Here is a 25,557-nt window from a genome sequence, read left to right on the forward strand (position 1 = left end):
GGACCCCAGGAAGGAGTGAGGGTGTGTCCGCAGAGCGCCCTGGTCTGGCGAAGTGAGCACTGGGCCTGGCGGCTGGACCAAGCGGAGCGGCGGCAGCGGTTGGGAAGCTGAGGCGGCGGCGGCGGCGGCGGCGGCGGCGACAGCGGCTTCCCCCTCCTCCGAGAGCCGGTCCGGGGGCGGGGCAGGGGGCGGAGACGCCGGGAAAGAGCGGGAGGTGAAGCTGGGCGGGCGGAACCCCGGGGTTCCTTGGAGGCAGGGAGCGGCGACGGTCTTAGAGACAGGCGGAGCCGAGGCAAGGCCGCATGTCTCGCATGTCTCGGGGTTCAGAGGAGGAGGGACAAGGAGGCGACTCCACTGAATGGAACTCTGGATGGGGGGAGAGGTTGGGCTTAGATAGATGGAATGGCGGATGCCCCGAGAATGGAGAAAGGGACCCTACTGCCTGGGATGGAGGGCAGAACTGGATGAGGAAGGTGGCGGGAATAACTGAAGAGGTAGCGGTGGTGGTGAGGTCTAGCCTGGGGTGAAATCCGGCCTCCTTAATGTCTCTGCTTTTGTGTGAGACAAATTGGTCAGTCCCTGGTCTCCATACCTTTCTCCTTTACACGTTTTTTCAGCAAATATATTACCCCCATCCCGATTGACTCCTAAGAGAAAAGACCATAAGAACTGGAGGGAGATGGATGCCAGGGGCTGCACCGGAGTGGGAGGGGTGCTGGCCACAGATTTGGAAAGTGGAGAGGCCAGAATGGAACGACCTGTGCCAGGGATGGGGCGGGAGGAGGATGGGAGGAAGCGGAGGAACCGGCGAGGAGGCCTTCTAGAACGGGCTCTTCGGGCCCAAAGCGCTCAGCCTGTCTCCCAGGTGAGGGGAGAGCAGTGCCCTCCACATCCCGCTGGCCAACAGAAGCACATTCCAGGTTAGTAGGAACAGCGTCTTTAATGGGCCCCGCCTCCCACGCCGGCTAAGCCGCCCCCCTTGCGTGCAGCCTTGGCCTCTTCCACAGCGGCGCGCAGGGCGCGGGCAGGGTCCCTGCGAAGCACAGCCAACGCCCCGAGCAGCGAAGCGGCCCCGTCCCCCGCACGGAGCTTTTGGCCACTCAGAAAATAGTGGGGCAGCATCCCGGCCTCGAGCACCCGGCCCAGCTCATCCAGCAGCTCGAGGCAGCTGGCGCCCGCATTCTCGGCTGGCGCCAGATAGGGCGCGGGCAGCCGCTCACACGCCCAGTAGAGCAACGTCCGCAGGAGGTAGGGCGCCGCGACCCTAGTCCTGGCCACCAGAGGGCGCAGCAGCGCCTGGGCCGCCGCGTGCGCTTGCAGCAGGGGAACGGGTATGCGCGTCTTGAGCGCCAGCTCTTGGCGTGCGAAGTAAAGCTGCCAGCAGGAGGCGTCCGGCCGCTCTGTGCCGCCGCCGCCGCCGGGCACCAGGGAGAAGGAAGACGACTCCGAGGCCAGCGGGCCGGCCCACGAGTGGCTCCGAGCCCCCTGGGACCAGCCGGCCACGGACACCACGGGGATCAAGTCGAAAAGCAGGAGGCGGCGCGGGGGCCCGGGCGTAGCCAGGAGGATGGTGGTGATCCCCGCGTGGCGGGCTGCCTGGACCAAGCGCGGGGCACCCGGAACCGGAAACGGGGACTCAGTGACCGCAGCCAGCGAAGCAGAGAACCGGGCAGCCACCTGGGCGGGGCACAATGTGGGCCATGCCTCCGGAGCCTCCAACGGCTGTGGCACTGGGCTAACGTCGGTTGCTTTGGTGACGTCACCATTCGTTTTTTTCAGTGGTGAGGGAAAGTCAACATCGGTTACGTCTTGTTGAGGCAACTCTGGCACTGAAACATTACTAGGTGAGTTTTCCAAAGACTCGTGTGCCTCAGGCTCAGTGACGTGTAGCTGGTCCACAGAGATTTGCGGATCCTTGGGAGTTTCTTTGCTTTGGGCTGGGTGGATCGAATCACGTCCTCCTGGGACTGGGGGTCCTAGGCAATCCTGTCATGCCTCCCGGACCGAGGTTCCGCGTACCTGCTCTGGGAGGAAGAGCCATGTGTAACAGGATCCCACATCCGGTTGCAGCTCCTACCCAGTGCCATCTAGCGAAAGCACGGGCACCAGGAGTGTGAAGCCGGAGTCGTAGTGAGGTCCCCGAGCGTAGGGACCTAGAGGCGCAGGCCCCAGATCCAGGGAGCCCTCGCGAATCCCGCAACGAAGTTGCAGGAGCTCTGCCTGAGGAGGAAAGCGAGGGTCCCGGCAGTGAACGAGACCTAAGGAAAGAGAAGGGACCGTAAAGTCGTGATCCAGAGCCGGGGCGGGGTGAGGCGGAGCTGAGAGCTGCAAGTTCCCGAAGGCTGGGAGGGTTACTTACCAAGCAAAGAGAAAACAAAGTCCTTGGCCTGGAGGAGATCTGGTCCTGGCTTGGGACCTTCACTCCAGCTCGCCTGCAGCTGCGCCGTTCTTGCGGCGCAGTTCTTGCAGCTGCGCCGCAGAGCAGAAGTCGATGTCCGTGAGCGGCCGGGCTGGGGCTGGGGGCGGTGGGCCCCACCAGGGAGCACTCCCCCAGACCGCGGAAGCCATATGGCTCTGTCGTTTGGGGGCTAGGAAATACACAGACGGGAGGAAGCCCAGACGGGCCGTACCTTTTGCTGCGGAAAACTGGCCCCCGTTCTTTGCTCTTCCAGAGGCCAAGAGGGTTCCCAAGACACAGTCCGCCAATGGGTCTGCAGACGAAGGGCCCTAAATTTAGTCTTGAAAGAGAACAAATAAATACCTCCTCCATCCTTGCCCTTTTCTCATATGCTGGTCCCCGCCCCCATGGAACGGTTCACCTGACTCAGCAGGTAGAAAGTAGCTGTTTGGCCCCTCCTAAGGAATGCAATAGCCTCCTTCGCTGCCCCTTGTCTACGTCCCCTTATCTCTTTTTCAGAAGAGGCTAGTGGTTTGCGGCTTCCCTCTTAGGGTTAGCTGCAAAGGCTGGGAAGAGAATGGATAGGAAGATTCAACAGGTAACTTCTTCCTGCTGCCTGTAAGGCCACGCCCTTAAATTATAACCACGCCCCTTTCTGGAGACTGTCGGGGTGGTTCCGGACCAGCCCGGCCTCCAGTCAGAGTTCAGTCACTCCTTTTGCTCTGCAGAGATCTCGCGGCTGTTCTGGGAGTTGTAGTTTGTCTTCAAAGCTACCAGGGCGTTGGGGCCACGCCCCCACATCCTTTCCTGTTCCGTTGAAGTAGTGCCTGATGGAAGTTGTAGTTTCTATGGAGGTAAGCTATTCTGTGTCTTTATGATAAACTATTCTGTGTCTTTACAAGGCCAGGTGAATCGCACAAACACTCCTTGGGGTCAGAACAGAGGCCTAATAGGATGGATCTGAATAGCAAACAATAATGAGGGACATACACTAGGGCATGCGGAGAAATAGGGGACTCTACATCTCACTTGGGAGTAGAGGAGCCCTGGTCATTTAAATCTAGAAGGGTTCTTGCATGCAATTATAACTTCAGTTTAGAGATGAGACTGCAAGCCTAGAAAGGTTGCACATGACTTGTCCAAGGTCAGAGCTGAGCCAGAGAGGTGTTGGAAATGGGCTCTCCGGCTGGGACGTATCTCCTTGGAATCGGCGGTGGTAACGTTAGACAAGAACACACCGATAGTGTGCATGTAGTGACCCAGGGATGGACATCTGACTCAGGGAAGGGACATATTAGTGTTGCCCACCTCAGACACACAAGTGGTGGCAGGGAAAACGCTTTGGAATCTCGCAGCTTATGTGTGTATACAGAAGAGTTATCAGGACTGAAAATCAAGTCCAGAGGAAACTCCAGCTGGGCTAGGGCAGGGCAATGAAAAATTATCAGGGGAAGGAAATGGCTTTCAGCGACCAGTGTTATCATGGACACAGCTAGGGTCCAGGATGAAACTAGGAGCCAGAATAATAGGACAGAAAGACAGGACACCAGAGACACGCTCACAGATTAGACCGATGCACACTGGACCAGGAATTCTTACATGCCTTTTACCCAGAGGTCTGTCTCCACACTGAACTGGGACTAAGTCCATGGGCAAGAAAATTAAGTGGAGACACCTCGAAATATTTAGAGGCCTATGAAGGAGGGTACCCTCAGAATCCAGGGCTCAGTTTGGGGAGCCTAAAACACAAGGTTTCCTAGTCACTGACAAAGAGAGGTCTTCTCCCTCAGTAACCAAGAGCCCCAAACACAGCCCAGAACGGGGGAGGCAAGTTTCCATACATCTGGTCGTGACCCAAGAGACCAGATGAGGAAAGCTGAAGCCTGGGCTCTTTCTCACAGTCTGGGGAAATCAGGCATTGGCTGTCCATCCCCACATCTTACCTCCTCCCCAGAGGGTGGCTTCTGAGCCACCCTAAAAAGAGCTAAGTTCTCTGGACTCTGGGGGAGCTTTAAGATGCTGGGGGTGGGTGACAGGGAAAGGGAAATTGCTGTAAGCTCTAAAGCACTGCTCTGCAATAGCATTTTCCATGATGATGCAAATGTTCTAAATCTGTGCCGTGCAATGCAGTAGCCGCTAGCTCCATGTGCCTACTGAGCGCTTAGAAGGTCGTGGCACTGAGGAGCAGAGGTTTTTTTTTTTTTGGCCAAGCCATGAAGCTTGCGGGGTCTGAGTTCCCCGACCAGCGATTGAACCCCAGCCACAGCAGGGAAAGCGCCAAGTCCCAACAACTGGACCGCCAGGGAACAGAATTTTTAACTTTTTAACTTAATTTTTAACAGAATTAATTTTCCTTAATTTTAACTAATTTACATTCTAATAGGCATTTGGCTAGTGGCTACTGTAATTGACAATGCAGCTCTAGGGCCTTGGGGATGAAGGATTCAGCTAGACAGTGATGGAGGGAAAGCAGGGATACCCTCCGCATCAGGCCCTGTGGGATGGGGCTGGGGTGGATGTCCTCAAGCAACCACAGAACACTCTCTTGTCTCTTTATTCCTCATGCATATCTGTCCCCTCTTTTTCTAAGTTGCTCTGAGCACACTGATATCCCCACTCCTTGATGGGCTCCGGTGAGTTGTTGGAGGTCTCTCGGTGAAGGCGCCTGGGAGACAGAGCTTCTCACTTGTCCCTGCCTGCTCTGAACTGTCTCTGGCGGGCGTCAAAGACCACATGCCCGAGCCGGGTGCCTGACGGGTGGTAGGGCTTCCAGCTGGTTTTGGGAGGCGTAGACATCTGGCGATGATTCTGGCAGGCTGGAGGAACTGTATCCTTGGGGTGGTACACCCAGCCTTGGCTGCCTGCTTGCTGGGAGGGTGATTGCAGCACAATCAGCATAGGTACCTCTGAGAAGGTTAGCAGGTCATTGCAGGCCACCTGAGCCTTGGGAGAGCGGCAGTTCTGCCTGGGTGGGATAGAAGTCCGTGGTATGTGCTGCCCTGCATCCTTGTGGAGGCCAGGATTTGGGATAAGGCATGAGTTGTTATGGAGGCCTGATCTCTGGGATAAGCCAGAGTATTGAGTAAGGGCTGGACCCTTATGGGGGCCAGGAAGCTTGTGGAGGCCTGGATCTTGAGCAAGGCCTGTGTTCTTGGGGAGGCCTGGGTCTTGGATAAGGCCTGGACTCTTGTGGGTGCCTGGGTTTGTGGTAAGGCCTGGGTTTCTGGAAACTCTGCAGACTTTGGAAAGGCCTGGGGTCCTTGGGAGGACAGAGCCTTGGTTGAGGTCTAGACTCTCATGAAGTTCAGGGGGTTGGGCCTGGCTTGGGGTTTGGGAAGTAGTGGATAACTGGGGAGGGATGGGGCCCTGGGAAGAGAGGACAGACTGAGAAGACTTGGAGGTTGGGGGCAAGGTGGGGGGTTGCATTAAGGTGGAGGGCTTCTGGTGGTTGCTGTGTTGATGAAGGACCCAGGATCTGGGAGAAACAAGAGGCAGATAAAGAGTGCATGGTGGAGGCATGGTGCATGGTGACCTCTGGGCACTGTTTTGAGAATGGAAGTAAGGTTGGGAAGGTACAGCATCCTTGGAGTACAGGAATGTGGGGTAGACTGGAGTCTGGGGGTTCGTGTTTCTCTTCTCAGACCTGCAAGGATGGAAGCTGCAGTAAGGGAAGGTCTTGGACAGTACAAATTTGTCTTTGGAATCATTTGAGATCTTCCATTCCATATTCCCCAACTCCGGGTAACCCAGTATGGATCCTGTGGAGGGCTTAGCACTGTCCCCACTACATTGCTTGAGTGTTTGCTCTGCTGTACCAGAGCTCAGCAGACCATGCCTCTCTTGGGGCCTGGAGAGGGTACCCAAGTCCTTTCTGGAATACCCAGAGTTCTGAGGGGGACACACATGGAATAAGTTCTGCTTTACCCTGCGGGCATCACAGACTACATGGCCGGAGGAGAGGCCTTGGCTGAAGGCAGACAAGGTAGAGGAAATAGAACCTAGGATGGGGGTAGGGGTGGTGGAAGGGACTGGAGTGGTCATCAGAGCCATGACCAGCGCTGGGACAGAGGTTGTGGCAGAGATCGGGACAGGGGCTGGTGTAGGGGCGAGGGCAGGAGTAGTAGCAGGGGCAGCAGTTGGGGGAGGGACCAGAGTGTTGGCATGGGTATAGGTCAGATGAGCATGGGTCAGGCTGCAGACAGAAGTGTGGCCCAGGGATTGGGCTGAGGCAGGTGAGGGGGCCTGGGCTTGGGCCTGGGCTGGAGTATGGGCTGAAGTATGCTCAGGGCCATGGACCTGGGCAGGGCTGTGCTCAGGGGTGAGGGCTGGGGAGGGGGTCTGGGCCTGGGGGGTGGTGTGCTCAGGGGGGTGGAATGTGGAGCAAGTCTGGACCTGAGGTGGGGCGTGCTCAGAGGCGTGGGTGGAGGAGAAGGTCTGGGCTTTGGCAGGAGTGTTCCCAGTGGGGTGCACTAGGGAGAAGGCCTGGGCCCGGGTGGAAGTGTGCTCATGGGCGTGGCCTCGGGAGCAGGTCTCCGACGGGGCGGGGGGGGGGGGGGGGGGGGAGGGGTGTGTGTGTGCTCAGTGGGGTGGGCTGAGGAGAAGGTCTGGGCCTTCGCAGGAGCATGCGCAGGGGGCTGAACTGGGGGGCGGGTCTGGGCCCGGGCTGGGGCCTGGGCTGGGTCAGAGTCTGGGGTCTTAGTCTTGCTCTCTTGGGGCAGGCGGAGTGGAAACACGTCCACCTTGCTCATCCTGCGGAGCTTGGAAGATGTCTCTTACCTGGAGTAAAAGTTGGCTTGGGACTTTAAGGCTGTGACTGCAGGGGCCTCCGCAGCTCTCACTACCCGCTCCTTCCACAGTCTCCGTGGAACCTGCGTGGAAGCCCCAGCCCGTCCACACTGAGGCGGCATCCGGCAGTACTTAGAAGCCTTCTCATCTTTTTTGTCTCGTATCCAGGAGTCAGGGTGGTTTGGCTGCCCGAGCAGGAAGCTTGGGCGATGGCGGAGGCGGGAAGAAACTCTTGAGCGCGGTTTCTTGGGATCCACGCAGCAGCGCCTGCGCATGCGATGGCTGTCTACACAGCTGGCTTGCTTGTCTGCGGGGAAAGGCGAGATGGGTCAGGGCCTGGGTTCATGAGGGGCTGAGAATCAAGGCAGGGATAGAAGAAAGGGGACAGGCCCACATCCCATGAGCCCACGCTGGCGCCCACTCACCTTTGGGGAAAATTCGATTGAAGAGTGCCCGCAAGAATCTCTTCAGATGCCTCCAGAGCTGAGGGAAGAAGGGGAGGGGGGAGGCCAGGAGCAGGGTTAGCCCTGAAATCCAACCCTTGTCCGGCCACACCCCAGCAGCCCCCTCACCTCGGCCCCTTCAAGACCCCAGGGCTCCCCCAACCCCGCTGCCCAGATCCTGCCCTGACCATAGTCACCACGTTGATCCCCACGATGAAGAAGATCAGGCTGAGCAGCAGCAGAGGAATTAAGTCTTCTTGGTCCTGGCATTTCCTGGGTTCGGGGCTAGGGGCCGGCTCGGCTGTGTAGCAGGTTCCCTCACCCATGGCCGGGGGTCCCAGGACTGCCTGGGCCCCCTGCCCTCCACTTTTAACTGGGAGTCAGACTGGGTCATAATGGGGCAGGTGGTGAGGTCACAGTGAGGGAGGGGCATTCCCTGGTTACCAGGGTGAGGTAAGCTGAGCCTGGACAGTCAAACAGGGCCTGTAGGCCGGCACACCTCCCCTCGAGCAGTCAATCATTCGCTCACCGCCCGCTGACTCACTTGTTCAAATGACACATTCCATCTCTTGGCCCCTCCTGAGACTAGGAAGACCTTGGCCTCAGAGCCCTGCAGAAGGCCTGGCTGGAGTCCAGAGCCTCAGCCTTCTTCATGCCCTTCACTGGGCGTGGAGCTGGACCTGCCCAGATGTGGAACCTCCCAGTTTGGAAGCAGCTTCTTGTATGAGGCTCTTTGGGGACAGGGACAGCTGAGACACAGAGGAGGTGCCCAGAGACCAGGGGTTTGGAGTCTGCAGCTGCAGATGTACTTAGTGCATGGTATAGGACCGGAAGGGGCCTGCTGGCAGGACTGTGGCCACTAAACTAAGGGGACCCTCAGGCCAAGAAGGGGACACTGGCTTCTTATTGCAGGAAGCCAAGGGCAGGGACCCAGGCTGGCAGAAGGAGTGGTGCTTCCAAGCCACAGACTACCAGTGTTTCCTGGACTCTGGCGCTCTTTGTTCCTCTCTCCATGCCCTGCCGCTCCCGCCCCCGCCCCCGCCCCCATTTGCTGCTGGTCAGTTCATTTTCCCAGTCTGGCTCCCGTGCAGAGAGGGCCTCGAGGCCGAGGTGGAAGGTAGCAGCGAGTTGGCCCGCGCTTGGCCCTCCTACACTTGCCGCTTCAGCACCAGGCTGTCATACACCTGGTAGTTGGCATTGCCCCCCGGGTTCCAGCTGAGTGGCATGAAGGTGGGTGGGGGTGGAGGGTGCTCGGTAGCCTGGACGTCGGGCAGGGACTGGAAGGGGCGGAGGAGCAGTGCTGAGGGGGGAGCCGGGGCCCGCTTGTACGAGGCCTCTGCCAGCACCATGAGGGAGGCGGAGGTGGCCAGAGGGCGCCGCACGGGCAGCATCTCGGCCCATTCGGCCGCCCGGCGCCGCACCTCGTGGGGATCCCGGGAGTAGTTCAAGTGTCCCGTGGACGGGTGCGGGCTGCGGTTGGGTTGGCTGTGAGCACAGCAGGGGAGGCTCCGTCCGTGGGCCGGTGGCGAGTTGCGCTGCCAGGCTTCGGGCCGGCAGCGCCGAGGCACCAGAGCGGATGGAGGCCCAGAGCCCTCCAGACCACGCCGCCGCTGATCCCAGGAGTCATACGGGAGCTGGCCCCTTGAGGGGTAAGTGCTGTGCCCCCCAGGGACCCACGAGGGGCTGGGGGCAGCCGTCGGGGAGGTGGTGGAGACGAGGTCCACTGGTCAGCCTCCACGTTGCTCCAGATGCGGGTTGGTGAGCAGGGGGCCCCGAAGGACTGCAGCCTTAGCTCGGACTTGGCCTCCACACGCTTGGCCATGCGGCGCAGCTCGGGCGACAGGTAGAGACAGGGTGGTGGCAGACTGGCCAGGATCCCACCCTGGCGGCCCCAGAGACCCACGTTGGAGGGCAGGCCCATCTGCTGGTAGAGCCCTCCCCAGCACCCCCACGGGTACTTGGGTTGTGGGAAGGAAAGATCCTCCTCCTCCTCCAGGTAGGAGTCCGGGTCCTCCCGATCAAAGGAGGGCATCGGCCGCAGCTGTGACATCCCGTGGCTGCGATGCGGCCTACGGAAGCCTGAGCGGCTGTAGGGGAATTGTCTGCGGTTCTTCGGCCTCCGCTGGTGGCTGCAGGGGCGGCGGCTGCAGCTGCGGCTACGGTTGCGGAGATGATGGTAGGAGGACAGGGAGTAGCAAGCGGGCCGGGCCATCTTCACTTCCACAGGGTCCAGGGTGCAGTGGATGTGGACGTCTTGGGCCTTGGCAGGAGGATGTTTGGGGGAACTTTCACAAGCCTGTGAGATTTCATCTGGCGGAGGCGAGAGTCCGTGAGGGCAGGGCAACTGTCAGAAGAGTTCAGGGTTGGGAACCTGGGGGCCTGGGTTTCTAGGGCCCTGGGAGTAGCAGGGGTGTGGTGCCCCCTACCTGTCTTCCATACTTACTTTTCTGATTAATCCAATAGATGGTCTTGTCTAAGGCATTCTGGAGCCCATGCCATACCTGGGGTGGGGTGGGGTGGGGTGGGTGAAAATGAAGGCCAGGCTCTCCACCCTCACCCCCCGTCCCAGCCAAGACCGTTCCTGCAGACGGAGGTGCAGGCTGCAGCTGGTTCCCACCCTCAGCCCTCTTCACCCCTACTGGTGGTCCCCAACCATCGCTGACCATAGTTGCCATGCTGATCCCAATGCTGACAAGAACGACAAGGCCCAGCAGCAGGAGTAGGAAGTCCTCCGCATTCTGGGTACTTTCTTGGTATTGATGGCAGCACCCCAGGTTGTCATACCAGAGCCGGTTTTCCATGGTGGGGGGGTCCTAGGGCCACCTGGGCCGCGGGCCGCCCCCCACCACCACCGGCCCTGACCCACAGTGCACTCATGTCAGGACCTGCGGACACCCACCAACAGGTGAGGGAGCATGGTCATAATGGGGCACGTTGCAGGGAGTCACGATGCCGAGATGGCCAATCTTTCATCCACTCAGCTGGCCCTTTATGTGGCCATCTCTGCCCTCGGCTCCCACTACATGGAGCCTAGTCCCCAGAGTTCAGTCGGTCCTTCTGTCTCCATGGGACCTTGCTTAACTTGATGTGCAAGCATGGTTGCTACAGATGAGAGACAGTCTTCATAGGGACTGAATCATGCATAAAGGATTTCCTCCATTTCATTGTTCGAGACATTATGGCAGCTTATGTAGCCTGTTGTGATTCCCCACCCACGCCTGCTTGGGGCCAGCAGCGAGGGTGCCTAGATGGATGAGTGACAGTAAGAGTCCCCTCTGGGGTCGCCCCACTGCACCATCCCCTCCTTGTCCTGCTGATTTCCCTGTCATAACCCCTCTAGTACCCACCGTACCCACCCCTTCCTGCCAGGGATTGCAGCCTTAGGTGTTGGTGGTCACTGGCCCCTTTAGTTCAGAGCAAGGGTTTGCTGCCTTTGCCAGAGACCACCCCAAACCATGGTTTCTCTCCTTCCTAACCAACTTCCCTCCCACTGAGCCAACCCTCCGAGTTGAAAAACGGTTAGCTGCTGTCTTAAGAAAACCACATGAAATTCACAGAGCACAAAATAGATGTAGTTGTTGATATGACAAACGGAATCTACTGTTATCAACCGGTTTCATTGCTGGGGTCTGTGAAAGTGGTACCTGGGGAACCTCAAGTCATTTTCTTTGCACAATGAACATCTCAACAGATATAGAGGAACAGGGAGTTCCCGGGATGTCCGGTGATTAGGACTACACGCTTTCATTGTTGAGGGCCCCAGTTCAATCCCTGGTCAGGGAACTAAGATCCTGCAAACCACACTGCATGGCCAAAAAGAAAAAAGAGAGAGAAAGAAATAGAAAGAGCCAGTGGGCATTTTCCATCAAGACTCCAAACACACAGCAGGTGCTCAATATAGACCCACTTAATGGAATCAGCTTAAAATGATCGATAACGTTAGTCAAATGAAAATGAACAGAGAAGCAGGGTGATTCATAAAAGGCCCATCTGCTCACATTCCAGGAACCCATCTGGTATGGAAGGTGAGGTCTAGTCCCTTCGACCTGGCTCCTTGTTCCCAGGTTGTGTGCGTGTGTGTGATCCCAAGTGTCTAGAAGTAGGTAGGGCCTGGGTTTCCCTGCTGTCCAGTGGATGCAATATCCTGATGAGTTTACATGGGAAACTGAGGAAGGCGGGAGGAGACTCTGATGGGCCAGTAGCAATGGGAATCTACCTGTGGGAGCAGGGGGACGGAGCGTCTGAGGCCATGAAGTTGATCCTTGGTGTCCGCGTGACCATGAATAAGTCACTTGGCGTCTCTGAGCCTCAGTCTCCTCATTTGTGACATGGAAGTGCTAATCAGAGGAGTGAGGGCACACAGGGCTGTGTGGAGGCAGCCCTTGAGAGTGTCCTCAATATTTTATCCTCTGCTCCAAGCCTTCTCGAGTATACAGGAGCTTCGGGTTCTGACTGGGGAACTGTGAGGGCCTGGGTACCCTCACTCTCAGCCATCCCTCCCCAAAGAAACCAGGGCTTCAGAGGGACCACACCTCACCTGTAGTTACAGCCTAAACCTGGGCTCTGGTAGGAGCTGGACCTCTGAGAGACTGAGGCCATGGGGATGAGGGTCTCCACTCAAGGGCAGTACTGCCTGGGGATCTGGAGTGGGATTTGGGGGGCTTCCCTGGGCACTAAAGAACAGAGTAGAGGCAGGTGGGAGGCTTGGAACCAAGAAGGGCCTGGGAAAGGGCTGAGGACAGGGCCTGGTGAGGCCAAGAGGTTGATGAGGGTCCTCAGGGCTCTCTAGGCCCTGTTGCCAGGGAGATCATTTCCTTAGCAACCAGGCTTCTGGGTGCTGTGTGGGCCCTGGCACCCCCCACACCACCACAAACCACCTCCTCTCTTCTTTTTATTCTTCTCCCAGTCACCTCTCTGCCAGGGAACGGTATACCTAGGCCTTTCCCGTCCCCTCAGCCATGCTGGATCCAGAGACCGGGGGGTAACAGTGGGACAGGGCCTCCACCTCCCTGGTCAGCTCCCACAGCTGCCGCCTCACGTCTCTGGCATTATAGGCTATGCGCCCTGAGGAGTGGCGCCGGGGGATGTCTGCGACGTGGGCCGGGCCCAGGATGGGTGGCTGGGCTGGCGAGCACTGCTCCTGTTCTGCCTGGGGCACCCCCCACCTGTTCTTGTGGCTCAGGGCCTGAGGGCTGTGGGGCGGGGGTTCACAGGGTACGCGTAGGCCTGTAGGCCCAGCTCTGACTGCCTCTCTTTTGAGCGGCCTTCCCTCTACAGTTTGCTGGAAGCGGATGGTCTGGGTAGGTGGCTCCACGGCATCCTGGGCCCAGGGAGTCCAGAACCCCTGGGTGGACTGAAAGCCTTCCCAGTCCTTGGGGCAATTCCAGTTGTGGGGGCAGATTGTTGTGTGCTGACGTGGGGGCTTCTCGTCATCGCTGTCAGTTGTCAGGGGCCCAGGCTACGGGGCGGTGGGCGCGGCGTGCTGAAGAGTCTCGACGGCGACGGCGGCGAGTGGGTGGGGGGGACACGGTCATTTTCACAGGGTCCATGGTGCACCGAAGGCAGACTGCAGGGGCGCTCTGCTTCGGGGGCTGGGTCTGCTTTCCAGGTGAGCATAACTTAGAAGCTTCTGTGGATCGGGGACAGGTGAGAGGCTGGTGGGGAGCCTGGCTCCTCCAGGGATGGAGAGGCAGGTTGCAGGAAGAGAAGCTGCATAGTTATGGTGTCTGAGCAGGGAGAGCGGGAGGGGAAGGGGCCCACTTAATGTCAGGGCTAGAACACCTGGTTTCTGTCTTTCCTATTCCCCAACCTCCCCATCCTCCACTTACCTTTCTCACAAATAACATGAAACACTTGGTGTAAGAAGCCACGAAGTCTGCGCCAGAACTAGGTGGGGGAGGACACAGTGACTCCAGGCAGGCCCCCGCCACCCGGCCTGCCCCCCAGCCATCCTGCCAGCACCCTCCCACCCGGCCCCACCCTGACCAGTGTCACCATATTGATGCCAATGTTAACGCAGATGATGAGGTCCAGCAGCAACAGGATGGAGTTGCCCAGGTCCTGGCAGTTGTTGGTGCTGGGGCTGTGACACAAGGCCCACCCGGGCCGGGGCCACTCAGCCGTGGCCATGGGGGTCCCTAGGGCCCCAACCTACTGTGCCCACAGTACCACTGGCCGCCTTCCTGTCCCAGAGGCTCCTGGGGATAAGTGGGTCACAATGATGTGGGGCTCTCCCTCAAAATGTGCCAAGAGGGAGAGTCCTGGGCCTGTGTTTGACCCTCCAGCCTGGGCCAGGGCTTAGCAGAGGCCAAACCCTTCACCTTGCATGTCTCTCCTGTAGCCAGCCACCTGCACCAGCCCATAGGCCCTCTGGCCTGTTTGGTGTCTGTCCCCATCAGCCCCTGCCTGGTCCTCTACACCAGGCTCTGACCTCTGCACAGACACTGGTCCTGATCTTAACTCCCCGAACAACCCCATTACCAATGACAACCTCACCCCAGCACCCACTCCCCCTTTCTCTCTGACCTCAGAGCTGTTCACTGGCAAGGGCTGTGGGCTCGGACCCCCTCCTCCTCTCTCACTGGCAGAGTCACTTTTCCAAGGTTTGTTTCTTTAGAGCCCCACCCCTACCTCCCAACATAACAGCAGGCAAAACCAACAGTTAAACTTCTATATTTACAATATTCTCTTCATCTTTTGCCAGGTTTAAAAATGTGTACAGAGCCGCGAAGGGTTGGGGTGGGGACACGGGATTGTCAAGGAATTGTTCTGGGGACAGGGGCTGGGCATTGGAGTCTGTGGCTGAATCATGGGGTCCCCCAGCCCCCCTCCCATGCCCCAGTTTAGGGGGCATCTGTCTACAGGGTTCAGGGCCCAGGTCCCTAGCATTTAGAAGGCAGGGCTGTTTGGAAAGGAGCTAGATCAGGCAGGGGAAGGGGTGGGAAAAGAACTAAGTTTCCATGGGTGGAGGTGGGGGCAGAAGGGACAGTCAGGCGGCAAAGTTCTGGGGAGCCAAGACCAGGGATTTGGGGGTCAGTGGAAGACAGCACTCCACCCCCTATTCAAATTTGGCACCAATGAACCCACAAAATGCCAGCAGATGAGTATTGGCTCCTTCTCGGCTGGTGTCCCTTGAAACCCTTCCCGACATTGCTCCTTTCCCCAGAGGCCCAAACCGTTTCTCTTTGGGCAGTCACCTTACACACATCCTTTCAAATCAAATTCTTCCTGCTGGTGTCTGCCCAAGCGCCATGCCCCACTGCCCCCTCCATCTGTTCCTCAGTACAGCTGACCCCGTTCTCTCCCCCAACCTGTCCGGGGAAGCCTTTCTCCCCTGCTCTCCTCCCCTCCCCCCTCCACTGCTCCTTTCCTTCAGCCCTGGGGGCCCAGGGGAGAGGGGGCAGGTCAAAGGAGGGGGTGGGCAGCTGAGGGGAGAAGCTGGCTTGAGACCAGGAAGGGATGGCTTCAGAGGGGGACGGCGAAGGGGGGAGGGAAAACAGGGGCAGAGAGGGAGGGATGAGACATGGCGAGAAGAGGGACGCAGGCGGGACCCCTTTAGCTGCCACCTCCCCCTCTCCTGTATCCTACCTGCCCTGGCCCAGGGCTGAGGAATCCTTGGCACGTTTCGGGGGGTCTTCGCCCCTCAAACCCACCTCAGCAGTTTGGCATGGATGAGCGATGGTCTGAGGACTGAGGGAAGGGCTGCCCTCAGACCGCGGTGAGGGCTTTGGTCAAACATGCATGGCCTCTGTGGGTGGCAGGTGCCACGCAGCCCCCCACCCCCCCAACTATAGGGGAAAGAAGGGCAGAGCTTAGGGTCTGTTCATCTCCTCAGGGTTTGTCCCTCCCCCTCAGCTTCTGTCAGTTTGAAGTCCTTTCACACCTGCTGTGCGAGAAGTTAAGTGCTGGGCCTGAGGCCCTAAGATGCAGGGAAGTGCTGGAGAGAAAGGGGCCGTCTGCATGGGAAAACGTACATCCACATGCAAGAACATGTTTCCACTCAGAAATGCATCCTGGACCCAGGGGAAGACAAGTTCCCAGGCAGCACAGGGATGCAAGATCTCCTCCCTTCCCCGTGGCAGGGAATGTGTGTCTGTCATCTGTAGAAGGCGAGGCCTGCCCGGGGGAGACCGTGCTTCACCTCACTTGTGCCACGGGGGGGATACACATGCTTCGCTGGGGCGGGGGGGGGCTGTGATTTCCTCGCTACTTCCCAGGCACCACCCTGCGTCGTCCGGTGGCCAAGGGTCGCTGTTTGTGAACACACCACTTCCAGGGTCTCCAGGGGGTGGGAGGAGGGAGGAGGTGGGGGCACAAATCCCCACAGAAATTCTTTGAGGGAGCCAACATGTGTCCAGGGCGGCAAAAAAAACCCTCACCCTGCACATGGTTTCTCACCCCCTCGTGAGAAAGCACACCTCCACGTGGGAAAATACTTCCACGTCTCCACACACCGAAGACGGGTGTCCAGACGACGGAGGGGAAAAAACACCCCCCCAGTTGTTCAAAGGCCCAGGTCCAGAGAAGAGAACGGGCCACTCCGCGCGGGAAAAGCGCACACATCCCGGCGAGGAAACCCATGTCCACCTAAAGCTCCTCGATGTGTCACAGCTCCACACGACAAAGGCCTGTCGCCAAGTCCTCCTCCCTGCCTTCTGAGCTGGCCGGGAGGGCCAGGGAGGGGGGCTTCCCCGAGCCGCCCCCTATACCCGAGTGGTGGAGTGGGGATGGGGGAGCGTGTTGTTGTGGCTGGTAGAGGTGGGGGGAGGCGGGGGGAAGGGCCCAAAGGGATGGAAGGAGGGGGCGGCGGGGGAGGGGGTGGCCCCAGGCCGCTGAGCAGCAGGGTCAGGGCCCCGGGGGCCAAGAGTGGCAAATCGTCCGGCGCCCGGCGCAGGGCCAGGGTGTAGTCGGGCGGGCAGGCGGGCGCAGGGCCTCCGCAGGTTCCGCCCCGACGCCCCGCCCCGCTTCAGCTGCAGCGACACCAGCTCCTCCTCGGGTGGCAGCTCACGGCCGGCAGCAGGGAGCAGGGTGCCCCCGCCGGGCACGCGGGTGCCCGAGCCGCCGGGGCGGGGGGGAGGCTGAGCCGCCTGCACCGCAGCTCCTGCCGCCGGTCCCGCTTGTTGTAGAGGGCGGCGAAGGCAAGGATGTTGAGGAAGAGGAGGGAGGCGCCCACGGCCACGGTGACGCTGAGCTCCGTGGAGTAGTCTCGGGAGTCCCCGGGGAAGCGGTCGTAGGCCCGGGGGCCCGGCTCGGGCTTGGGCTCGGGCTGCAGGGTGGCCGGAGGCGGCGGGCGGCGAGTGCCCGGGGCACCAGGGGGCGGGCGCGGCGGCCAGCGCGTGGCGTAGGGAGGGAGGCGCGTGGTGGTGGTGAAGAGCTCCGTGTGCAGGTTGTGCAGGTGCGGCACGAGCTCCAGCCAGAAGGCCACCTTGTTGGCGCGGTAGTTGGCGCGCACGCGCGGCTTCAACCCGATGTGCAGGTACAGCCTCTCCTTGCTGTTGAACTTGCTCCACACCACCTCCTCGAAGCGGTTGCGCTTGGTGTGGATGAACTTGGTGTCCTGTGGCACCGGCTGGCTGGGGTCGCTGTGGACACAGGGGGGCAGGGAAAGGAGGAGTAAGGTGAGGCTCCCATGAAAGGCAGGGGTGGGGGCGTGCTATGGGAGGAATGGGGAGAGAGATGGACAGAGATGCAGAGAGCTGGGGAGATGGGAAGAGAGACAGAGACGGATACGAAGAGACAGAGAAACTGCCAGAGACGGACGGACAGACAGACAAATAGCGATGAAGCCAGACTGCCAGAGACAGTCTGAGATGAGGACAGAGGGGCAGAGAGGGCAGAGACAGACCACCAGTGACAGAGGCAGAGTCTGAGACTGAATGAGATAGAGACATGGAAACAGAGACACAAAAGGACATGAGAGACAGCCAGGGGGAAACCAGTGAGTACAGAGAAACCAGATCAAAGCAAGCAGAGATATCAATAGATTTCAAGAGAGAGAGGCGGAGACAGCAATAGACAGACAGACACAAACCCTCACACACACTCAGATACACAGATGGGAGCACTCAGAGGGCCGAGCTCTGGGAGGAGAAGGAGAGAGCTGGGTGGGCAAGGGAGGGAAGGAGAGACAGACACGGAGCCAAAGGCACCAAGTGAGCCCGCCCCCCAGAAAAGACAGGGACCTCCCTGTCCAACTCTTCTGCGTCTCCAACACACACGGAGGAGCTGTCTGGCAGGTGTCTGAGTCGAGAAGGCAAGAGTGCCTTGATGGAGGAATGATGGCCGTGTGAAGGAGAGGGAGAGAAAGGGCTGAGGAAGGAGGCGGCGTGTGCCCTGACCTGCAGGGATGCCCGACCCAGCCCCTCTGGCCCTCACCCGGTCTTGGTGAAGTTGGTCCAGTAGGTCATGACCACGGCGCGGAGCATGACATCATTCTTGGAGAAGTTGCAGGGGAAGAGGTCGGTGGCACCCACCATGGGCACACCAAAGACATAGGGTAGCTCATCCCCGTGCGCTGCATCTGCCCACTCGGGCCGGCTGTCAGCCTGCAGTGGTGGTAGAAGGTGTAAGAGTAGACAGGGGACTGGTAGTCAGCGTGCAACTTGGCGGTGGCCACAGCCGGTGCCACCCACTGGTGGCCAGTAAAGAGTGCCAGCAGGGTCTTGCGCCACATCTTGCCATTGTCCCTGTCGGCCCAGTCCGTGTACATAAACTTGATGGTTTCCCGCAGCACATCCTTGCCCTCCGGGTAGCCATACAGGTTGTCCACAAAGTTGGAGACGGTGAAGTCGAAGGCGCTGGCGGACACGCTGTCCTCGCTCTCCGCCGAGTCCTCCACGGACTTGAGGCCCTCTCCCTGGTTGACACCGATGAGCATGTCATAGTTGAGGAATTCTCCCTGCTGCATGAGGATCTCAGGGTCATCAGGGACTATGTCACCGTCCACCACGGGCCCAAAGGCGATATGGTAGCTGGGGAGAAGGGGTCAAGGTCGCATCACCTGTTCACCGGCCTCCTCTCAGCTCACAGCCTGCTGAGTCCTCTGCTCAGAAGACCCCTCTCCCCTAGTTAAAACCTTCTGAGCCCTTCAGGGTGCTTGGCCTCTCGGGAAGTCCTCCCTCAAGCACTTCATGGAGCCTCGTGCACACTGGCTCTGTTTAGGCACCTCCGCCTAGGGAAGGCTTCTGGGAGAAGGCAGGGCCCCGGGAGGGCCTTGAAGTCCACCTCTCCTGGCTAAATGGAATGCTTGTGGCCTGCGGGCACCTCTCACCCTCAACCTCCTTGGAACCAGCAAGGAGAATGGAGGCCTGGACCTGGCCCTCTCCCACCCCCATACCGGGCGGGCTGTATGTCCTTGTCCACCAGCTCCCGAGAAGGCTTCCGGCGCAGACACTCCACGGCCTTGGCTCTGTCCTCCCGGTCACAGCCCACCTTGGCCGCCAGCAGCCGCATGTACTTGAGCGGCTGATAGTTGACAGACCAGCTAGAAATAGCAGTGCCACTCTGGGCGATGGCCTTCTGGAACAGCCCTGGTGGGACAGGCAGGCTTCAGGCTGGGCTGTATCAGCCTGAGGGAGGAGAAGGGAGACCTGGTGGGGTTGGGGGTGTGAGAAAGGGGACAAGAGGGACAGGCTGAGGAGGTGGCTGGTACCTTCCGAATGGTGGGAGAGGATCAGAAGGTTGACACAGGAGGCCCCTGCCCCAGATCCGAAGACAGTGATGCGCTCGGGGTCGCCCCCAAAGTGGGCAATGTTCTCACTGAGCCAGCGCAGGGCCTGGATCTGGTCCACGAGCCCGCAGTTGCCTTTTGCAGCCTGGTCCCCAGTGCTGAGAAAACCTGGGGGTAGAGGAAGAAAGGGCGCTTCCTGGGGGTGTCACAGCACGCTTTCCCTCTTTCTGGGCAGCTCAGTCCAACCCAGAAGCCATTCTGCTTCTGCTGGGTTTAGAGGAGCCCTGCCGGCAGGCCCTCCTCCCAGACTCCAGCCCCTAGAGTTGGCTGCCCACACTCACCCCAAGCCGGTAGTTGAGTGTGGCTACAATGACGTTGCCGTAGGTGGCCAGGACAGAGCCATCGAACATGTTCCCGGTGCCCTCCATATAGGAGCCACCATGCAGAAACAGCATCACCGGCTTCTTCCCCCGGATATCTGCGTGGGGAGGGGGCAGGTAGGTGGGCCGGGGGGTGGGGGACAAGGACACAGTCAGACCAGAAGCAGCACCGCCCAGCTCCCAGGCCTGCTGAGTTCCAGCCCTGAGCTCAGGGGACATGTCACTCCCATCCCTGGGGGGAAAGACCGGATTCCCCTCCCTCCCTCCCCAGCTAGCCCTGGCAGAAGATCCCACCCCACCTCCTGCCGGTGTGCCCTACAGCACTTCTCCCCATGCCTGGCAGACCTTCCAAGAAGCCTAGCAGAGGCAGGGCTGGGGGCTGGCCCTCCTCAGGGCATCTGCTGGACCCAGGGGAAACCTCCCCCCGCCCCCTCCACACAGCAAACCTCCTTCCTGCTCCTAGGAAGAGCGAGCTCCCAAGGCTGCCACTGGAGCTAGAGATCCTGGGAGGGTCCTGGCGTTTCGTGGGCCTCAGCTCCACAGGGTAGCCTGGTCTGTGGGTGAGGAGGTGCCAGGCCCTAGGGTCCCTGGGGGCTTGGTCTCCTCCCCACCCTAATTCCTTTCTAGGTCGCCTCCCCAGTTACCATGGCAACCCCCAGCTTAATTACTGTGGCCGGAGGCGGCAGGGTGGGAAATAGCCTGCCTAATGAAGCCAGGGTGCAGCTCTAGTCTCGGACCCCCCAAACTGGCCTAAGTCCTGAGTTCTGGACCCTTCTCTTGCCATGTCCCCAAAGGATCCCATGATCACTCCCATATGTAGAAGGCCCCTTGAGGGGTAACTAATTCCGGAAGAGGGTGGGAGTCTGAGAGCGCTTGCCGGGGTCCCTGCCCCTGCAGCTCCTCCACGATGCAGCCGCAGTGCCTGTGCTGGCGTCAACCCTGGCCTCCAGGCCCTCCTCTTTCTTGACACCTGCAGTCTCTGACCAGCCTGGGCACTCGGGCAAATAAGATCCAGGCCTGGGCCTCCACAGCTGGTCCCCAGTGCCTCTGCCCGCCTCCCTCATGCCGCTAGGAACTTCCCTCCTGGCGGAAGGTCAACGAACACGTCACTGAGACACTCCCCTCCATCCCCCCACAGACAGCTTCCTGCCTCCTGTCTCTTAGGACCTTCTATGACAACTCCTTCCACCTGACTTTGGCCAGGAGCTCCTAGGTGGGCAGTGCCCTCTCTGTGTCCTCCCCCAATCCTGTTCTTCCCTTTGTTCCTGAACCTCCAGTGGCCTTCCAACAGTTCAGGCTGGTCTCCTTCCCTCCGAGGTCCTGTCCTAAACGTCCTCACTCCTCCCCTCTCCTCCCCACCCAGCACCTCCACTCCCAGCGAGGGGGGAGGGGGAGTCAGAAAGGGGAGGAGCAGGAAGGGGGGCTGGGGCGACAAGAATTCAAAACCAACAACAAAAAAGAGGATCAAGAAAGAAGAAAGAAAACAACAACAACCAAAAAACAAGAAGCTCTTGGGGCAGATTCAACAAGAAAAGAAAAAAACCCCAAAAAAACAAGAAACCAAAAAGATCCGTTTTTGGAAAAAAATAAAAAAGTTATTTGCACTTTTTCAAAATTTTGTGGTGAAACTTCAAGATATTGGGCCCTGTTTTCAACAATGTCCAAATTCTTTAATTTGCTTCAAATGTGTGTTTTCTGCATCGGACAGGCTTTGTTTTAGAAACTGTAGCAGGTTTCTGCTGTTTCGATTGTGTCATCCATTTGCCAACTTAAACTTGTTTTTTTCAAATGTTATTTTGTTCCAGATTAAAATTGTTTTTTCAAATGTTATATTTCCCAAGTTTCAAAACAGTCCGAATATCTTGGGCTTCCCTGGTGGCGCAGTGGTTGAGAGTCCGCCTGCCGAGGCAGGGGACACAGGTTCGTGCCCCGGTCCGGGAATATCCCACATGCCGCGGAGCAGCTGGGCCCGTGAGCCATGGCCGCTGGGCCTGCGCGTCCGGAGCCTGTGCTCCGCAACGGGATTGCGGGGCCACAGCAGTGAGAGGCCGGCGTACCGCAAAAAAAAAAAAAAAAAAAAAAAAAAAAAAAAAAAGAAATAGCTTCCTTATTTTCAGCTATAATTTGTCTCTCTATAACTTCCACCTGCTGGGACTCACAAACAAATCTAATTGCTTTTGAACTAGCAGAACTATACTCTCATGACTCCCAAGGCTCATTGATGTTACTTGGTTGCTGATGACAACCATGATAGATACAAAGTTTTCTGAGAGTCTAGCTCCGTATGAACATCTGCTCCACATTTCCCCAAATTTCTCACTCATTCTCCTTTACAAGTTGCTCCTGAGCTATGATTTTACTAAGCTCTTCATGCTCTCAGACATAAACTGAGAGGAATGAGATTTTTTAAAAATTTATTTATTTTTTTTACCTGATGCTCTTGCTTTTCCTCTTGTTGCTTCAGTTCCACATCTGGCTTTGGTCTGAATGTTTGCCTTCTGTCACAGCCCCTGTTGCCCTTTGATATCCACCTGGGAGGAGTAGGAACTCTGCCAGACTCCCCTAGTCTTCATAACATTGACCCCTGAGGAAGGCTGATAAGGACTCAAGAAAAGCCTATGACGGCAGATTGGCAGGCCAGGGTCTGACCTCTGGGAGAGAATGAAGTCTTAGTGGGGAAATTCAGGGGTTTTCAAGTGAGGGGCCAAAGCTAAAACGTCCCTCCTCTAAAGGGCTGAGTGTTATTTCTATACATCATACAAGCATCTCCTGTCACAGTTAATTTCATTTCAAAGCTCTACATTTATTTTAGATTAAGCTGTCCTGTACATATCTATTATGAGCAATATTAACCTATTCTATCACCTTCCAAATCGTTTGTCCTATTCTATTCACTTTTATTCTCTTTTTCCTACTTTTCCTCTTTGTTGGACACAAGACCCAGCCTAGAAAAATACTCTTTGGTGAAGGTTTGACTACCCCTGGGTGAGAGGATTACAGATGATTTTTCATTGAATTTCTTTTCCTTTCCTTTTTTTCTTTAACTTTTCTGTATTTTCTAAATGGCCTACAATGAACATCAATTGTTTGCGTAATTAAAAAAAAACAATTAAGTGAAAAAAAATAAACAGGTAAGAGACAGTTTTCTCTTTTGGGGATGCTGGTTAAACTGGAACAAGTGAATATTGGCCAGCAATTATTGATGATGATGATGAACCTATAAATGTTAACTTACAAGGAAAAAGGGTCTTTTCAGATGTGATTAAGAAAGGATGTTGAGATGAGGAAATTATTCTGGATTATCCATGTGGGCCCTAAATCCAATCACAAGTGTTCTCATAAGAATTCCGTAGAGGGACTTCCCTGGCGGTCCAGTGGTTAAGACTTCGCCTTCCAATGCAGGGGGTGTGGGTTCGATCCCTGGTCAGGGAGCTAAGACCCCACATGCCTCGCGGCCAAAAAACCAAAAACATAAAACAGAAGCAATATTGTAACAAATTCAATAAAGACTTGAAAAAGTGGTCCACATCAAAAAAAAATCTTAAAAAAAAAAAAGAATGAGGTAGAGAGAGATTTGATACCTACCAAAGAGGAGGGGGCAATGTGACCACAGAGGCAGAGATCGGAGTGATGTGGCCGCAAGTGAGGGAATGCCGGCAGGCACAGGAAGCTGGAAGAGGCACAAAATGGATTCTGCCCTGGAGCGTCTGAGGTGAGCACAGCCCATGCTGACACCTTGATTTCTGCCCTCGTATGTCAAACTTCTGGCTGTGAGAGAATAAAGTGTTATTGTTTTAAACAACCAAGGTTGTGGCAATTTGTTACTGCAGCCACAGGAAACTAACATACTTCTCTCCGCATAAGTCAAACCATCAAACAACTCTTTGTTTCTACTCCAATTTGCTTATGCTGAAATGGCATTCTGAAATAGGTTTCTGAACACCCCCTCGGGTTTTTTTTTTTTAAACTGAGGTTACTGTTCCTATGGAGTTCTGCTTTGTTGGCATGACACTTTGTACCTGTCTGGCTCAAAAGTTATTTCCAGGATAGGAGGCAGAATACCTACTATGAGGAATAATCAGCACAGCAACATAGTAAACTGCAGAGGTCTGCTCTCAGCTTCAACTTTAACCCTTTTTCACTCACGTCATTTCCAAATTCAGCCTCACTTTTATTTCATTTTAAAATGTATGATTATTATTTCTTGGCTGTGCCACACGGCATTTGGGATCCTAGTTCCCCAACCAGGGATCGAACCCGCGCCCCCTGCAGTGGAAGCACAGAGTCTCAACTACTGGACCGCCAGGGAAGTCCCCAGTCTCATTTTTAGTTCTACTACCTACCTTAATTCTCAGCTTCACTCTCACACTGAAATCCTTCTGATATCACTTACTTTTAGAAAGATAAAAAGGACCGTCATGTACTGGACATATGCATTTGGGCACAAGGGACCAAGCTGGGAGTGTGGCACATGATACGGAACCTGAGATTACATGGCCAGTTAAGTGGAAGAGATGGCATGCAAAGCCAGGTCTGTTTAATACAAATGCCCCTACTCCTTCCACTGCCTTTCAAGTTTGGGATTCTGGATTGCTTTGGAGTCTTCAAAATCTGAAATCTACCTAAGTACCTCCTTTTTCCTTCCCAATCAACAGGAAGGACATTTTTGGGGCAGAAGAACTAGGAACTGTATTGTTTTCTCCTTCTTATTCTTTAATGCACTATTAGGGACCAAATCAGGAGAAGGAAGGATAATGTGAAAGATGAGCAAAGAGGGTTTCTCTTCCTTCTTCAGAGTTCCTTAGTTAAGTCCTCTGGCTATGAATAGTACGTTATCAGGCCAGCGAGGAGCTCACATTCTGGCTCTGATACCTCAAAGCAAATGTTCATGATACAAAGCAACTTGAAATCAGTAGCTTGTACAGTGGGTTTTTTCTAGGTCTTGGGAAAATGATCTGGCCACACTGCTGACAGTTGGCGAAGAACTAGAGCTCCCAATTTATTTGTGTTTATTCACCGAGCACTTCAATTTATCAGCCGAGATAGGTATAGCACAGCTTTCCTGGTCAGTAGACACAAACTGCCAAATACCAGCGTCCATCTCACTCTCAATTCATTTGTCAAGATGATTCGGCTAGAATAGCAGACTAGATAGCATGGTGACCAAGAGTAACAGTGCTGGTTCTACCACGCCACCACCTGACTCTGGGTAAGTCTCCTTTCATTCGTTCTCTCATTCAGTCAGCTGTTTTATAAAGCACCAAGGGCCTTGAAATCCTAGCTCTAGCACTTTTTAGCTTAGAAACCTTCGTTAAGATAATCCAAACCTCACATTCCTTCTTTGTAAAGTGGAGATAATAATAGTGCCTTCTCCATACGGTTCTTGTGAGAATGAAGTGCGATGATGTATATAAAAAGGTTAGCATGGTGCCTGGCATATAACGTCAGCTTTTCATTCGATAATCAGTTACTAAGCATTTACTGTGTTCTGAACATGGTACTATGTCCTGGGGCCACCCATCATTTGCACCATTTAGTGACTGCCTTCTTTGGGCCAGATCTGCAACTGTGATGATCTCAAATTGTCCTCGTAACAACTTATAAGACATGCATTATTTTCATTATCTTATAAATGAATAAACTGAGTTCAGGGAAGTAAAGTTGAAGACTACACACCTAGTAAGTAGCAGAGCTGGGATTTGGACTCCTATCTATCTGATTCCAAAACCCATTTACTATCATTCTGCCATGCAGCCTTTACTGTTAGCAAGAAGAATAAGACACATGTCCTGTTCACAATCTAGAGGGGGAAAACATGTATTAAAGAACTCATTGCAATACAACATATGTGATAACACCAGGTGTTATCGCATTGTTCTCATT

General features: G+C 56.4%; 2 protein-coding genes and 3 pseudogenes across 2 annotated transcripts; all 5 read right to left on the bottom strand.

Annotated features, from left to right (window-relative positions):
• Positions 1–583: 583 nt before the first annotated feature.
• On the bottom strand, positions 584–3,122 carry LOC132414092 (transmembrane protein 102-like; annotated as a pseudogene).
• A 1,861-nt stretch (positions 3,123–4,983) lies between these two features.
• LOC132414224 (uncharacterized protein SPEM3-like) lies at positions 4,984–7,952 on the bottom strand. Its single transcript, XM_069540059.1, is given in 5 exon segments — positions 4,984–5,025; positions 5,027–6,928; positions 7,240–7,490; positions 7,609–7,666; positions 7,815–7,952. Coding segments are annotated over 5 exon segments (2,391 nt in total).
• On the bottom strand, positions 7,434–10,671 carry LOC132414093 (uncharacterized protein SPEM2-like). Its single transcript, XM_059996394.1, is given in 4 exon segments — positions 7,434–9,310; positions 9,313–9,936; positions 10,070–10,127; positions 10,290–10,671. Coding segments are annotated over 4 exon segments (1,446 nt in total). The 5' UTR covers positions 10,428–10,671; the 3' UTR covers positions 7,434–8,684.
• A 1,662-nt stretch (positions 10,672–12,333) lies between these two features.
• Positions 12,334–13,755, bottom strand: LOC132414578 (spermatid maturation protein 1-like; annotated as a pseudogene).
• A 2,573-nt stretch (positions 13,756–16,328) lies between these two features.
• Positions 16,329–19,893, bottom strand: LOC132414225 (neuroligin-2-like; annotated as a pseudogene).
• Between the last annotated feature and the right edge of the window lie 5,664 nt (positions 19,894–25,557).

This window comes from Delphinus delphis, chromosome 19, assembly GCF_949987515.2.
Source record: "Delphinus delphis chromosome 19, mDelDel1.2, whole genome shotgun sequence".
NCBI lineage: Eukaryota > Metazoa > Chordata > Mammalia > Artiodactyla > Delphinidae > Delphinus > Delphinus delphis.